General features: G+C 38.8%; 1 protein-coding gene across 1 annotated transcript in view; it reads left to right on the forward strand.

Moving 5' to 3' along the window:
• LRRC1 (leucine rich repeat containing 1) overlaps positions 1-13706 on the forward strand; it is a 69862-nt gene extending 56156 nt beyond the window's left edge. Inside the window, exons 11-14 of the mRNA XM_066314943.1 lie at positions 7793-7908; positions 8858-9030; positions 10523-10659; positions 12486-13706. Coding sequence (XP_066171040.1) covers positions 7793-7908; positions 8858-9030; positions 10523-10659; positions 12486-12644 — 585 coding nt within the window. The 3' untranslated portion in view covers positions 12645-13706. The remainder of the gene's footprint in view (positions 1-7792; positions 7909-8857; positions 9031-10522; positions 10660-12485) is intronic.
• Positions 13707-17485: the final 3779 nt, after the last annotated feature.

Below are 17485 nucleotides of genomic sequence, written 5' to 3' on the forward strand. Positions count from 1 at the left end.
TGAGTTGGAAGGAACCACCAGGAGTCCACCTCCTGGCCCTGCCCATGACACCCCAAGAGTCACACCATGTGCCTGAGAGCACTGTCCAAACACTTGATCTCTGTCAGGCTGGTGCTGTGACCACTGCCCTGGGGAGCCTCCTCCAGTGCCCAGCAATCCTGGGTGAAGAACCTTTTTCTAATATTCAGCCTTTATCTCCCCTGGCACAACTTCAGGCCATTCCCTTGCATTCTGTCACTGGTCACCACAGAGGAGAAATCAGGGTCTGCCCCTCCTCCCCCTCTCACAAGAAGCTGTAACTCAGTGAGGTCTCCCCTTGGTCACCTCCAGGCTGAACAGACCAAGTGACCTCAGCTACTCCTCATACACCTTCCCCTCAAGGCTCTTTACCATCTTTGTTACCCTCTTTTGGACGCTTTCTAATAGCTCAATATCTTTCTGATCTTGTGCCTGTTCAACAGAAGACTTTGTTTGCTAAAATACCTGTACTTGAGACTTGTGCAGTTTTATGTCCACTCCACCTTCGAGCACAATTTTTTTGAGTTTTGCATGGAAGTTTTTTCACTAGTTTTTTACGTTTTACTAGTACAGTTTATTCCAGATTGGCCATGAATAGCTTGTGTAGTGTATAAGCACTTTCCTCAGTAAATGAAATATATGGTCTCGGAGGTGGTGCATAAGGGCGATTTGTGGGGCTTTGGAAGAAGCAGGGACGGGAGCAGGCAAGAGGAGAAGGCTCAGCTGCAGGAGCAGGTAAAGCAAGGTGGATATGGAGTGTGTCTGAGGGTGTAGTGGAGTCTGGAGCTCAGTGCAGAACAATGGAGGGATTAATACTGAGCAAGATACTGAAGACTTGGAACCACCAATGTTTTTCAGAGGTGGGATGTATTGCTCAGTTGGTGAAGGGGAGTAGAGGAATATTGCAAGGGTGAACTGAGGAATGAGAATGTGTCTAGAGAACATCAGGGCACATGAGAGATGGACACCTGCACAGAAGTGGAATGAAGACAGGGATGAGCCTGTGTTTGGAGAAGGGAAATAATGAGGAAATTGAAGAAGGTAGAGTCTGGAATGAGGTGAGCTGGGGAGTTGTGGAATCCCAGGAAATAAAAGTGGGAGAGGGTGGTTCCGAAGGGAGCTTGGCAGGGAAACAGGAAACAGAGCTCTTTGGCTGCCTATCAATGACTTTGAAATAGAGTTTTTGTTTTTCCTTTAAAGGTGTCCACACCAGCGTGTCTGTCTAATTGGAACAAATGTTTTGAAATTATATGTAATGTAAGATTTTAAGTTTTGCTCTGTGGATATTTAATTTTTTATTATTTAATTTTAAAGGAAGTCAGCCCTTCTCTAACTGCAGGGTCATCTCACTCTTGATCAGTTCATTTGAATTCCAAGCTGGTAATGTTACTAGTAGAAAGCATAAACAACTGATGGCAATGGTGTGCCTCAAAAATACTGTTAATATGCATGTATTGCAGAACCTACTGCCTAGCTAAGACGTCTCAGTTTCGGTTTTTCAAGTTTCAGTTTGAATTCCTTGGGCTTAGGCTGCACGGTATACATTTTTCCTGAAGTAGAGTGCCTTAGTGAGAGTGCCTTAGTGGTGAATGGTAGTTTAAAAAAACAAAGGATTCTGCCCATATTCCATCTGGTCCTGAAGCTGCATTTTCTTGGTATAGTATTTTTTGTAACAAGCAGCATTTTGCTTTAAACCAAACGTGAAGATGTCATAGTACAGGTTCTCTGCTTAAAATTCAGAGGAATTAAGTGAAGAGTCATATTTCGTAGTTCTGAAAGAAAATTGTTCTACATGAACTGAGTGCAGAGGTATAACAAGTACTGTTTGCTGTTATGCAAAGCACAGGAGCAGTTTTTAGGGGGCTGATGGTGGCAAAAATTCCAGTTCTGAGTTTCTCTTTGGATGGCAGGGAGGAACAGTTTGGTGTCTTGGGTGAAAAATTCAGTTTCCATTTTTGTTCTCATCATTACTGACTTGGGAAAAAATACAAAATGCATTGGTAGCACACTTAGGTAAGACAGAAAGATGTGTCACCCTTTTTCTATCTGTTGGAAGGTGCTGCTTGACATTGAGAAAGCATACTATGTTTTCTGTTTATTTTCATCCTAAACTGACTGACTAAGATTTAAAGCCAGGCACTAGCTTCTGACAAGTAATTTTCAATGCCTCTGCCTGCTCTGTATTGCTTAAGGTGTTTCCTGAGACAGTATGGCCAAGACTGAGGTCTCGGAGCTTTGCACTTCAAAATTAGTACTGTACACTGGTTCCCCCTTCACAGAAGCAGAGTTGGATACAGAAGTAGAGTATACACTGCAGGTATTTTTTCGCAGTATCTTTCCTTCTTTTCCTTTATGTGCTTTTCTTACCTCTTCATTCTTTCTCTGCCTTACAGAGTGCTAGAGCAGCTGTGCATATATGGTCTTCATCCCAGTAAAAAATGGACATGGGGAGCTGTTACTGGTTTCTATTGGAGTGGGATAGAGACAGAGTCTTGTAATGTGTGTAGAAAAAAGTGAAATTCAGCGAGAGAGAAGAATACATGTACCCAATACTGTATCTGCTTGGTGTCGCTGTTGTTTCACCCAGAATTATTCCTTAGCAAAGACCACTTTTGTAGATAGGATGGTGGAAATTTTGTGCCTGCTCTAGTGTAGCCTAGTGAGATAATCTCTGAGTTTTACCTTTTCTGTGGTGGTGTGTGGTTTTTTGGGTTTTTTGGGGGAAGGGGGTAGAAGGATATTGATTTGGTTTTGTTTTGTCAACAGTTTGGGAGGATTGGATTTTCAGTCAGTGTGTTAAACCATTATATTGTAGGATTGCTTCAAGGAACACTTGTAAAACTTCTTTATCTTTTGGTGTAAACTTTCTTGGCTTGGGATTATTGAGGAGTTTGTATGCAAATACACCTTCAAAGTTTCCTGGTTCAGAGGTTCTTCTGTATTTTGTGCTGATAAAGGCAAAGTATGGAAGAACTGAATGTATGACCAAGGCTTGAGTCACTGACAGATTTCATCTTCAGTATCTCGTTTTGCAGCTTAGTCCCTCTCTGACTGAAGTGGTGAAACAGAATTCAGCAAGAACTGAGAATGTCTAAACCTGTTTATAGTTACAAATGTTTTTCCCCTTAAACCTGAAAGACCTGCCTGGTGACTCTTTGGTATTGAGATCCCACCCTGGCACAGGAACGCTGATGAAACTGGTGTGTTGATTTTGGCACTTGCATAAATAACCTCTTTGGAATGTTTTCCAGTTTATATGCTTTTGTTAATGAATCTTTACAACCTGCAGAGATCTGCTAATGTGTCCTTCCTGTTTCTGAGGTATATTGTGAGAATTGTTACTCTATTAGGTACCAGTACTACAGGGTTGGGTTTTTTGGCAATAACTGTGCTTTTTAAATTTTTGGTTTTGTAAAACAAGCTGGGATCACTTTGTTTTTTTTCTGATTTTCACTTTGGATGTTCTGTTGCTTTTCTCATTTGTGTGGAAGTATATGTGTCTCAGAGAAAGAAAAAAGGGCACTAAGGAAAAGTGCAGGAAAACTTGTCTTGAGTCAGAGAGCTGAGAAGTTGTCTTGGTGAACTCCTCTCCTGCTATTCACCAGAGGTGCAGGAGGTGCTGAAGTGAGTTTGCTGAAGATTTTCCTAGCCAATTTAAAGTAAATAATAATAACAGAGTAATAGTTAATAATTATGAATTGGGCAGCTTTTTCCACCCCCAAAATTTATTCTCTGCTTGCAGTTAAAGAATTAGTATACTTTATTTGGTGCCAAGGAAAATTCTGACTTTGTTTACTTTGAATGCAAACAAAATTTTGGATATGACGTGCTGGAAAAGATTTTACGACACAAAGGGAACCGTGTTTAAATTGCCACTGTATTTATCGGACTTGTATAAGTCTGTGAGAGTTTTTGACACTGACAGCTGTTTTGAGAGCCGAGTAAAAGAGATGCGTCACTGGACTTTTATCTATTCACACAACAGTGGAAGACTAATCATTACAGTATTTGTCATAATGTTATTTTTTTACATTGCTTATAGTTGTGTGAAAGATGCTAACTGCTAAATGACAGCAGAATTGTTTCATAGCTTTTGAGTAGTAAACAGATCTACTTTAGAGTCATTAGAAACACCAGCAGAGAAGCATTCTGTTAAGACTCGCAGTTCTGGAGGACTGTCTAAGATGGACTAGTAGTGGGCATATGAATGGCAAAAAAGCAGGAGGTGTAAGTGCTAAATGCTGGTCATGATGAGAGCATAGGGGAGAGTTTTATCAACTGAGCTGACATGCTGTCTATGTTTGTCCAAGCCTTACTGCTTCTCAGAATGAGTAAGCTGTTAGAAAGATGAGCCTCAGACTGAGATAGAAGAGCAATAAGATCATCCATTAAAGAGTTTAAAGAGTTAAAATTTTATGTGGAATCCAGAGGCCTCCTAGTGATAATCATCCTCTCAATGAAGCCCACCTGAATGCAAATATGAAGTTTTGTTCCATCTTCATAGTGTCAGTGATCTTAAAAATTAACCCTTCATAATAATGACCGTTTAGTGCCTGACTTTTTTGTGTGGGCTTTGTTTTTGTGGTTGTCCTTTCAGTTTTTATCTAGGCTCACTGTTCTTTGGAGCTGGTGTGATGTGACAAGTCAATAACCCTTAAACTAAAGTTACTAAAATGAGCTAAGTCTCAGGAGTATGACTTAGGCATGCACGACTCACGTAAGATCTTTTCCTGATGTCCTGCTCATTACAGGAGAATGTGAGGACTTCTTTAATCCTCCAGTCCTTGGAACAGTTGCTCATGTGCCTAGAACTAACCACATGCTTGTCACCATTAAGTGAAGTCTGTGCTGGAAATGAAGTGTGTGCTTAACTGGTGGGCTTAACTAATGGGCTTGTGGCCTCAGCTGTGTCCCTGGTGCATAAGGGGTGGTTTGGCAGTTGTGAGCATGTGACCCTTGGAAAGCATGGCTCTTCTTCAGCTAACCACTCTGAGCCAAACCAGTGGCCTTCTGGTACCCTGTTACTTCATGGTGGCCACAACAGTGTTTTCCTTTCCGCCTGCCGTGTAGTGTGTGCACTTTGCCTCCGTGGTACAGCTTGATGTTTAGGTTTTCAAACATTGGTCCTGATGCCTTTCTGTACTGCTAGATGGGTGCCATCTTTGTTGGAAATGACAAAGATTTTGATTTTTAACTGTCAGCTTGTCTTCTTTTTCTTTGTGGTATCTCACTTGATGCTGCTCATTAAATGCTGTCTGCATTTTCTAAAAACAATTTAATTTAAATAATTCAGTGTCTCTTTTTTATCTGCCCTATTACCGTATTAAAATAAAAGGTCTTTGCTACTTTTGAGTGAAACCAAACCTTTGAACAGCAGCCTGTTTGTTGACTGATAGAGAGCAAAGTTAAATTAACTGAAGTTTAAATTATTTAGGAGTTACAACCCTCTTTGGCAGTAGAAGAATATATGTTCTGTCTTCATTTGTTGGCATGCTCTTGTCCAGTATGAATAAAGAAAAATAAATTGAACATCTCTTGTATTTTCTTAATTGTTAGCCGCTTGGAAAATTATGGTCAGGTAAATTGATAACCCTGTAAGTATTCTTCTGTCCATGGTTCTACTATTACCTTTCATTAAACTGCTTTAAATGCATGATGACTCAGGCTGTCCTGATTCCACTGCTGCATTTTTCCATTGTCAAAAGTGTAGAAATTTTGGTTTCATCAGGGCTGCATGGCTTCACTTGGTTTGTTTGGCTAACCTGTTTGGATCTCCATGCTCCAAGATGGAGTAATGCAAACTCCATTCATGAAAAGGGCAACACTCTGTGTACACTGAGGGCACCACTTGCCAGCTCATCAACATTCCCTAATTGTATTTCTTGCTTTTCACGGCTCCTCATGTTAGAAACACCAGTTAGACACTTAGCGTGTATCTATTTTTTTTAACACCACGCTGTGTTCTGTGAACATGTGAAGGCACATTATTTAAGAATTTATACGTGCTTGAAAGTGAATAGCAGAATTCTCGAACCAAGAAATGTTTGCTTACTATTTGAGTGCTGGTTTCTAAGGACTTTGATTCACAAGCTAAAATGGCTTGCAAGGTTCATGCTTCTGTTGAACACACAGGGCTGGGGAAACTGATTATCTTATGAAATAGCTGCATCTTAACAGTGCAGTGATTTAAGGGAAATATGACAGATTTTGTTTTGTCAAGAATGTAGTGCTTTAACTTTCTGCTGTAAGTACCTTGTGAATCAGAGGCCTTGAGCAGCTGATTGCTGTTTTCTTCCGTTAAAAGGCATTTAGGATACAAAGGAAGGTGAGTGGGATGTGAATGCTCCATTTGTTTTATTTTGTGAGTCACAATTGCATCCTTTGAAAGTGGCTCTTTCCTTAGTAAATAGTGTCGGTTAAAGCGACACTATTTTTCCTTTACTAGTTAAAATATTTTATGCTGCTTGTCTATAATCTCAGTCTTGACTTTGGACTGAATTGTGGGTTTTGCAGAGAAACAAATGACAGTTGGCAAGAACACAGTGATTTCAGCTTAGTTTTGGGGGCTCCTGGCCAAGAGTTACATATTGGCTATAGTGTGAGGGAAGAACCTTCTTAGATGTATGTCACTACAGATGTCCTCTAATTTTTGAACTGAGATTTTCCACTCTGTTTAGTTTGGACTCTATAATCAGATTCTAAGTCTGCTTAACTTGGAAGCTTCAAATGGCATTGGGATATTTTGCCTCTGTTACTTGGAGTAAGAAAAGAAAAATCTTTTTTTCCCCTTCTTATGGTGAGTTTTGGAACTAGCAAACAAGCAGCAGTGCTTTTTGAAACTCTGTACAATAGGCAAACAAAGGTAAGTTTCCTTTATTAATAGGAACAAAGAGTTACTTGAAGCAGCTTTTGAGTTGCTAGAACTAATAATCTTCCTGTTTATAGAAGTTCCCTCTGGTATATAAAGTTGGAATGAGGTTTTTTTAATCAAATGTGGGGGGTTTATTTTTCTGAAAACGGCTACTTTTGGTGCAAAACATGTATTTTTAAAGGTAAAAATGAAAATTCCATCTTTGCACCCAAAAAACTAATTAACTTGAGATTGTAAATGCTTACATTTGGGTAAATTGATAGAGACAGAAGATATTAGATTAAAATAGATTAAAGAAGGCCAATTCATATGGGAATTGTGTGGAAAGGTGGTGCTTCTAATGAATCAGGGCATCAAAGATTTTACTGAGTCTTCTGCTTCTAGTGAACTGTTCATCAATCTTTGTGGACTCAATAACTTCTGGGAGTTGATTGGTGTATTTAGTATTTTGCCTTGCTTCAAGCCCCATTTAACTTGCTTGAAAATAAAGGTGTGCCATGAGGAAAGAATGGATTAATATGTAAAATGGAGAGCTAGAATAAGTTAAGTGTCAGGTTTTTTGTGAATGTTGGGGGCAGAGTAGTATCTGTGTGGTCACTAGTTTCTTCTGGGTGTGGAAAGCCCTAAAAGGTGGCTAGAATGTGACCTATATGTAAAGGTATCTATTATTTGCCGATACAGATGTTCAAGAGACAGCTCCTTCAGACTTATTCTACGCTAACATTTGTTGCAGTCTGTACCTCTGGGGGAAGTGTCTGGCAGGCATTGTAACTTGAATGTGCTGTGACACACTCAGTGACCCGTACTGCATGTCTTTGTTACACTGTGGTAGTGCAACAAAACCAGACTTGCCTTTTTTTTTTTTTTTTTTTTTTTTTTCTCCTTCCCTCTTCTCAAATGTAGGTTGGGGGCTGCTGCAGTCTTAATGTCTTTTCTGTACGTGACAACAGATTATCTCGAATTCCCGCTGAAATTTCACAGGCCACTGAACTTCATGTCCTGGATGTTGCTGGAAACAGGCAAGAGATTTTTATATTTTCATGTTCTTTTGCTGTATTTACTTAATTCTTTATGATAGCAAATTATACTGTGTCTAAGAACAGAGTAATAAAAATCCAGTTAGGACATTCATGTTAGTATTACTGTTGAAATTGTCAGAGTAGCCTTCCCCCTGGGCCAAAAGAAGCATAAATTGTGTTTTGTCACGAGTGGGATTTTTGGATTACTTTGACCCTGAGGAAAATATTGGATTTTTAAATAAGACCTTCTGGATTAATGTATTTCTGAATTAAAACTGAGAATCTAGGCAATGGATAGAACTTCAGGTGAAGCTTCCAGGCTGTAATATCAAGTGGCACCAATATTGATTGTTTTATCTTCACAATACAGTGTGAGTAACAAGGAAAGCCACTTTGGCCTTGCAGGTTCTCATGAATCGTAGTGCTTCAAACATCAACATGCAAAAATGAGTGGATTAAAGCATAAACCAGCAAATTAGTTCAGTTTCTTAGTAAGAAGTTAAATGGAAAAAAAAAAAACAAAAACAAAAAAAACCCCACCCAAAACAGAAGAAAAGCAAGTGTCATCTCATCTATGCAATATTATTGTCTCAGAGGCACTTGAGGTATTTCTGTTCTGGCCACTGTTGACATATAAAGCTGCTGATGGGAAGCAGCTGCATGCTTTCCAGGGTACTTTACTGCAGTAGAGAAAGCTCGGCATAGTTTTACCTGTTATTCAGCTTCAGAGGATTATGGAGTTATAATAAAGCTAAAATGCAGGTTTGTTTTGGTGTTTTATAAAGAATAGAGTAGTTGGAATTGATGACTATTCAATGCCTTCTATTAGAGGTGTTAGTTTCAGTCCTGTTTGTTCCAACTCAGCAATGTTGTCTTGAGTCGACTTCATGACCATTTATTAAGTCTCCCAGGGACTGGCCTGACTCTTTTACTTTGCTTTTTGAACTAGGCTGACGTATCTTCCCATTTCACTGACTACCTTAAAGCTGAAGGCTTTGTGGTTGTCTGATAACCAGTCGCAACCTCTGCTGACATTTCAGACTGACACAGACCCTGAAACAGGAGAAAAGATTTTAACATGTGTATTACTTCCTCAAATGCCTTCTGAGCCTGGTTGCCAAGGTAAGTGCCTAGAATCAGCTTTTCATTATGTATGGAAGTATTACTTCTTTGTTTACTGAGCTGTCCCATGTTTGTAAAACATGCATAAGCTGTAGTGAGCAAAGTAGCAAAGATCTGGTTGAATTTTCAACCTTTTTTTTCCTATTACCCTACTAGTCTTCAGAAGACTTGCAAACTTTGCACTGAGTGTTACTGAAAATACAGTGACAGTAGCTACAATAAATAAAATACAGATCTGGAAGAAAAAGAATTACTCATATCACTATTTTGAGGCTTGCAAGTGTGCCCAGTAGTGGTGTCTATATTTGTGTGCATTCATTATACATCATATATATATGGAAAAATCATGTATTTCCAATTGCAATCTCTTTACCAGGAAAATAAATTGCAATCAAATAGTGGACTTTTTTTACTTTTTAGCAAGCTAATTTTCATTCAAGCTAAGATGTTGTATGGTAACTTTATTATGTTCATTAACAAGTGTAGAATTGCAGTATAAGTTGCTTTTCCCTTTTGTGTTGAAACTTGCCTCTGGGCCAGGTGGAACCATAAACTCTTTGTTAGCTGTATTGCTGCCAGTAACCTCTGAATGGTTTTTGTCCTCAAGCTTTTAAAGCTGTGTGTGAACATTCAAGGAGATTCATCTGAGCAAATATTTAAATTTCTGCTGTAATGACTGGAGTGTAATTTATCCCATCCAAAAATGGACTTTTAAAAGAGAATCATGTGGATTCTTCTCCACTGAGTACAAAGGGGCCTGAGGAGAAAAGTTCAGCCATGGGTATCTGTGTTGTTGATACCCAGATTTAATTCCAGAGTTTTAATCATATATGGCTGGAGCAAAGAGATACCATTAAAACAGTAGGAGGATAGAAATGCTTCTGTTTTCAGCTCCTAGATTTTAAGAATACTTAAGACTTAAAATAAATATATGAATTAACCCCTTAAGAATTAGAGAGAATTAAGTTCTAGAATTAGTTCAAGAAGAGTAACAGTGGTTGACTTGACTTTCTCTAAAGGCCTTACTACTAGAAATTAGATTTTGTCCTCTCCAGGTGAATCTCATGGCTTCAAGGGTAGAAGGCTTGGCATCCAACACGTTGGATGTGTATGCCTAGCAGTACTGAAAGGATGATATTAATAAAAGCAATGGTCCTACGTTGTGGAATGCCATTTAGGAAATTGGCTAGTGTCAGCTGGCAGCAATGTTCCACAAGAAAAGTGTTAAGTATATTAAATTATATAACCAGTATTCTAGAACTCTGAAACAGTCCAAGTACAAAAATACCTAATTTATGCAGAAACCATTTAGTGTTTGATAGAAAAACTAATGCAAATTCTATTTTCTTCCAAAATCAGTAGAATAGCCACTTGTAAGTATTGGATGAGTGATTGTTCAGATATTGCAATTATGAACAATATAGCATGTTGATTGTGTGACTTCACATGCATGTTGCTGTGAACCTTGAGTTACATTTTCCTGTTCTAACAGATAACCTACCACGATGTGGTGCATTAGAGAGTCTGGTAAATGAAATGTCAGATGAAACATGGAATGAGCGGGCAGTGAACAGAGTCAGTGCAATTCGCTTCTTAGAAGATGAAAAAGATGAAGAGGAAAATGAAATGGTATGTTTTCCAAGCCTTTGGATACCTCCAGACACTGTGACATGAATGCAGAAGTATAAAAAGTCTCTGAGCATTCTTGCTGTAAATGTTTCAGCTTGGACTGCATGCTTTGTGTGTACATTTGGAGAAGGAACAGTTCGTGTTGGTTGCTGAAACTTTTTATGTTGACTTTAAATGCCTTTGTTTTTTCTGCTTTGAATATAACTTTTACATTTTGATGCAGGACAGTCTTCTGTTTTGCTTTGTTTTCCTCTGTTTGCTCAGGATGTTTTCTTCCCAGAAAGAAGATAGGATCTTTCTCTGCTTCTGTGAAGCTTTACTGCCTGAAAGTATATAGGGTCTAATTTATGATTCCAGCACTCTGGCATGTGTCTTCATTAAGTTTGCTATTGTTTGTCTCTCTAATTTCTATTTCCTATCTATCCTGTTTCTACTTTCTATCTTTCTTGCTCTTTTTTTGTTTGTTTTTCTGAGCTCCACCATTTGCATTGAACCAACCATGGTGTCCATAAATAGCGGGAATGTTGCTTATTAGTTTCCCACTTAAAGGATGTGGGAACATCTGTCACTGTACTTACAAGACCTCTCCATTAAGTTGGGCTGTGCATATCCTAAAGACCAAAACACAGCATGATCTGTAGTTTTACTAGCTTTTATTAACAATTAAAAGTCCTTGTAAAGATTAACACTGCTTCAGTCACGTTTTCAATGTGCATCTCTGATGCTCTAAAATGTTGCTGATAGGCCTCATTAGACCTCAGCTTGAGATACTTCAGGGCACTGTCTAGATTGTTTTAGTTTAAAAAGTGACTACAAAAACTCTTACTTTAGTTTGGAAACGAACCAGCCAGGTAGTTGCTTACTCCAAAGCAGCAGAAAGAAAATGTCTCTTAACAGGCATGGTTCACTGACTGGTAGGGAGTTCAGAATAATGCTGCTTAACAACCGTGCCAACCCCAGAATGTCCATAGAGCAGTGAGAGCTCAGGTGTTGAAGATGAGAGCTTGATTTGCCTGATTTGAGGCAAGAACCTTCCTACGGGGAAAAAAGTTTATGATCTTACTGAGGAGAAGGAAGGGCAGATTTCCAAAGCAGTCTTGACCAAAGCACCCACTTGTGGGTCATCAGTTCTGCACAGTTTACAGGCATGCCACTAAAAAGTAATTGCATGTATACGTGTATAATACGTATGTTGTATTTGTGGTGTTCTGTTGGTCTCCAGCCTCAATGCTAACTGGAGTTTTTGTGAGTCTTGTTTTCCTTGTAAAGGTTTCAGCACAATAATATACATTCTTGTGTCTAAGGTGGAAGAGAAATACTCCCTCTTCCTCTCAAGGTGCTTGTTCTCAATTACCTAGAGAACCAGACTGTGTGGTGGGGTTGAAAGGCAAATGGAGCTCCACACAAACACTATTTAAAGCTGTAAAGAGATCTTGTGGGATTCTTTCAAAATCAGATGAATGCTTTAAGTGTGATCTTAAATCACTTGTATAGTTTTGGGGAGAAAAAAATCCCCAAGTAGAGTTAGTTATGAAAGAATCTTCACTTCATTACTTCTAATTGTACTTTACTTGAGTGGCTTTCAGATTAGTAGTCCAAAAGAGGACAAAATTTGCGCTTAGAGACTTCTTAAAACTTATTTCCCTGTCTTCATAAACAAGCAGCTTTTAAAGTAATGCTCAGCACAGAGCATCATAGTTTGAAAAGGAAAAGGGGGGAAAAATTGGTACTTAATATTTGGTATGTGAACGCTGAAGCCTTGAAAGTTTATGTTGTTTTTGCAGAGAGACAAAGGCAAAACCACTTATTGCGCTGTTTATTTTTAGAGAACACTTCTAAGGCGAGCCACTCCACACCCTGGAGAATTAAAGAACATGAAAAAGACAGTGGAGAATTTACGGAATGATATGAATGCTGCTAAAGGACTGGATTCAAACAAAAACGAGGTCAATAATGCCATTGACAGAGTGACCACTTCCGTGTAGAGTTTCATCTCCAGGTTTTACCTCCTGTGTCTTCCCCTGCTGTTGAAATGTTCCTGTCGTCTCCTGGGACCTCACTGAGCCCCTTTTTGTTTTTAACCAGAACCTGATTCATCGTCTCCATACACATGAAAAGTGCGGCCCGCTGGAAGAAAGTGCCTTATTTCATCCAGGCAGTGAACCAATAATTTCCAAATCAATATTGTAATTTTAATAGTCCTAGGCTTTTTTAAGTTTAATACACTACTGTATGTAGAATACAATATTTTTGTCTTAAACACAGGGGAAATAATGCTTTTCTTTTCCAGAGTGCTGGGATATCTTCTTCCCAGTGGCTGGATGTGCTGGTGAGAAATATAGTTTTGTGGGAAAATCGATACACTTTTTTATTTTTTTGGCAGCTCAGATGGTGTAAATTTTAAATTTTTGTATAGGACTTTCATAACGAGATGATGTATTTCATTTTTAAGAAAAAATTTATCTTGAGCGGTACATATTTTAGTATTTGTGGAAGAGAACAAGTTTCATGGACAACTGTATTCATTTGTTTGTACCACCCATCGTGCCTTATTGTGTCTGGTATGTCATATTAGTCTTAAATATAGAAATTCTCAAGGAAAGTGAATAGATTTGGTCTCCTGCTTTAGATATGTTTTTCTTTTTGGACAATAATTTGTTGGGAATTTTACAGCAGAGAACTTACGTTTATATTACGGGATCTTAGGTTGTGAAACACAAGTGTTAGTTTTGTTGTTAACAGAATTAAGATTAAATGACCAAACTGCTATTGTTTATTGCATAATGCACTCACACTTTATCTTAGTTGTAATGAAACATCTTGGTTTGGATGCCTTGTTGCATTGCAGTCACTAGAAATTCATGCTTCCATTGTTTTTTTCTTTTGTGCCATCTGTAAAATAACTTGAAAAACAGCACGATAGACTTTCAGAAGCACAGTATGAAATTAGTTTTATGTATTACACAAGAAAGCATGATTATTTAAAGTGCTTTGGTGGTTTTATAAAAATTTATAAAACCATAATAAAAACATCTTTAAAAGCTTCAGTAGATGTGATGTATCATTAAAACAGCAATTCAAGTATCTGTGCATTAATGCTATCATTGTTACTGTGTTGCACTTCAGTTGTCCAGTGCAGATTTCAAGGTCTTACTAAATCTGTGAGTTCTGATTTGTTTATAAAGGTGAGTATTAACTGAGTTGAATTCAGTAAATAACAATTTTGCAAAAGCCTGATAAAGACTGATGTTGATGTCTTTGGGTTCTATATCTGCCATGAGCTAACAAAGACCACTGGCTGGTTCAGTTCAGGGACTTGAGGTACAGAGCAAAAATGTCACGTATTTAGTGTTAGATTTTCAATGAACCCAAATTTCAAAAAAAGTGAAGTTTTGTGTGGCTAACCGTGCTCCCTCTTCTACTGAACATTTTTTCCAGTAGGTGTTGGTTTCATGAGGATATCTGGGAGAAGATAGAAAAGGAGGAGATCTGGGAAGTAATAACTTCTGTTCACCTACAACATGTGATAATTTTTTTAGTTTAACTCTAAATTTTTATTTGATGCTTTTACAAAGGCACTGCTGTATTTTTGATACTGAACAAGTAAGTGTTTCAAGCCATCTGCAAGTATGAAACTGCAGTTTCATTGTTCCCAAGGGAGAGTTCTCCTGGTTATTCTTGGTAAGCTGCTGTTAAGATAAAACCAAGAAGAAAAGCAGGTTTTGGTACAGCTGACTCTAGCCTTGGGTAGAATTTTCTTTTTAAAGTACTTACTGGAATTGACACAACAAAAGTTTAAAAATGTAGGAAACCCTGTTCCCAGAGTCCAAGTAAACAGCAACAAACCCATCTGAGATGAAAAGTTCCTAAAAAAGACAGTTCCTAAAAGAGACAAAGGCAGCAAGACACTGTGATGCCAGTTTTTCATTTGGAGGCTGTGGCTTGTTTTGTTTTTAGTGTCTGCTCCATCAGCAAGAGGAATGTATAAAGCCTGGATTTGGGCCTTGCCTGACTTGCTACCAGATGAAAATAATTAATTGCTCTTGTACACTTACTCCCTCCTGCTGCAGTCAGAACAAGAAGTCAATCTTTTTGCAGCTCTGTGATATGCACTGTGTCACTCGGCAGTTGCTTTTCGTACATTCCAGCAGGCTCATGGAGACTGCTGCAGCCCACAGACTCACCACAAGGCAAGCACTGCTTGCTGCATCCACTTCGGCACAAAGGAACTGCTCAGCAGTCAGTATGTTTTACTTTGGGGATTTTTAATTTTTTTTCTTTTTTGTAATAGTCGAAGGAATATTTGCTGTGGTTTCTCCGGCTACAGATAAATAAGTGGGTGATTCAGGGTGTCCCTTCATTTGGGACTACTCAACGTTGCTGCACCCAAGGGTGGTTGGTTTTAAGTTGCTTAGTAGAAGTCCAGGATGATCATTTCCTGATGGTAATATCAGCCAAAGGTGGGTGGTATGAATTGCATACTGAAGGTGCTTGCCTCCACTCAGTTGTAAAAGAAAATTAATTCAGCGCAGACTAGAATCCAACAATTGCTTCATGAGAAGTTAGAGGGGCTGAAGTCCATCATCAGAGCAACCAGCTACTATCCTCAGAAGAATATTGGCATTCCTTGCTTTTCACTGCTATGTCTCCTCACTTTGTTGTGTAGTCGAAATCTGCATTTTTGTTACGTTTTTTCAGTCAATGTCTGGGGAGAGATGAAGAAGGAGGTGTATTTTTCAGGTTTCTTCAGTAATATTGTGTAGCACTGTATCTCAGTAATGTCTTTTGTTTATGCTTTTTGGCGAGGCAGTTTGAGGTTCTGCTCTGCTGCAGGTAGTTCAGCAACGTATACAAGGTAGTGTAGTGTTTGAGTCTGGCAGGAAGTGTAATTTCCAGGGTACACCTTGAGGTATGGCAACAGCTGCCAGTGGTATGGAATAAGAGCATATGAAGTGTTGTTTATCAGGGCTGACAAGATGCTTGGATTCTTGCTGTGCAAACAGAGACAAGTGGCTGCCCTCTCTCTCCTCCTAATGCTGGTCAGTGTGCAGAGTGACTTGCAGGTCATTTTGTTTGACCAAACCTCCATCAGCCTAGACCTCCAAAGTCCCTCTCATCTTTTGAGTGATACATGTGTGTGCCATTTTATAGAGTGCTTGAAAGTACCCTCCTTCTCCCAACAGCATTGATAACATTCCAGGCAGTTTTAACTCTTGTTTTATAGCCAGAAAAAGCTGATGACACATGTCCTGATGAAGCAGTGTCTCTCTTTGAAAGCACGAGCCCTTTCTTCCCAGTCTATTTTTTTTTTCTCTTGCTGATACTGTGAGGAGCCTGAATAGTGAATGACTTTGAATGATTATGACTTTTTTCTCTATAAACTTTTCCTACTTTACTTTGTCTTTTGAGAGATGGGTTTAATACAAAGAGGCTACAAAATTTGCATGTTGTTTTATTAACTATAAACAGGTAACCAGGGAAAATCAACTGACCATATGGTGGAGTGGATTTAATATTAACTTGCCAGTTATTGCATACAAGTTCTCTTTATTCAAAGTCACAATTCCTAGTCTTAAAAGAACAATAAGAAAAAAGGCACTCTTGTGCTACCGTAGTTAGTGTAGCAGTGGATTTTTCCATCCCCTGTGTGTTGCTCCAGGCTTTTCCCACAACTTCCATGTAATTTATGTGTTGAGATTATTTTTCTGGCTTAAGTTCCATTTTTTTGATAATCAACGTATTGTAGGAAAGTATGTACTGGAAACTTGCATAGTGCTGTTCTTTCCAGCAAGTGACTTGTTTGTGTCCCGCTTGGCCTGCTTCTGGTCTAGCACTGATGCTTTCCTGGTGCTGGGTGAGCAGCTTTTTGCTGATTTAGCTACTTAACAGGTTTCACTACTTGGAGCTTGTAATTTCAGCTTTTAAGAGAGAGTAGTGACGCCAGGAATTTAGTTTTATTAAAAGCATATTTTTTAGTATATTGGTTGATACTGTCCATGTGTGCTGTAAATGTCTGCCTCCCACTGAGACAGAAGCACACTATTGATCAGAAGTGTCTAGACCTTTTGTTAATGGAAAATTCACCACCATTCTTTCCCTTGACTCCAGAAAATAAAATTACTTTAGTTTTTCAATTGACTTGGTATTCAAGTGTTTCCCATCTTCAGTTTCTGACAAACACACAAATCTCTTTCTGTGCTTGCATTGCTGTCAGGATTTTTTTGCATTGCATGACAAAAGCTGGTCTTGACTATTAGTAATTGTTTTGGGTGTTCCCTGTCTTCTGAAGCAATTGTGAAATTTTCAGACAGTGCCTCCTTCTTTTATTGTAAAGTCAGGACTAGAATCATCATTCCACCAGCTGAATGAAGAATGTGATTTTTCTTTTTTTTTCAAAGTGGCTAGTAGCACATGCCTGATTTGAGGACAACTTTATGAGCTGCTTTGCAGGAGCCATCCTGTCTCCTCTTCTGGTGGGTATTGGGGACACTGTTTTATTCTCTCTTGTGCAGTTTTTGTGGCAGTGGGCTGGTCAATCATGGGTTCTGCCAGAGCAGAGGGCTTGGAGGAAGGAGTTCAGTGAGTGTAGCTGGACTGTGCTAACTTCAGATGTGAAGGCTCATGGCAGTCTGGCTTTGAATTTGTAACCTGTTTGGGATGTTTGCCTCTAAACACTGTTGTTATTAGTCCATTAACTCTTGTATCTTAACAAGTAGCTTAGCTTTTTCCAGAAGAAGACCTCTCCTGAAAATATAGCATCATTGTTGTCCATGGAGGGAACTTTGTGTCTCCTGCATGATGTTTCAGAGAAGGGTTTTAGCAAACC

The sequence above is a fragment of the Sylvia atricapilla genome, chromosome 3 (genome assembly GCF_009819655.1).
Source record: "Sylvia atricapilla isolate bSylAtr1 chromosome 3, bSylAtr1.pri, whole genome shotgun sequence".
Taxonomy (NCBI): domain Eukaryota; kingdom Metazoa; phylum Chordata; class Aves; order Passeriformes; family Sylviidae; genus Sylvia; species Sylvia atricapilla.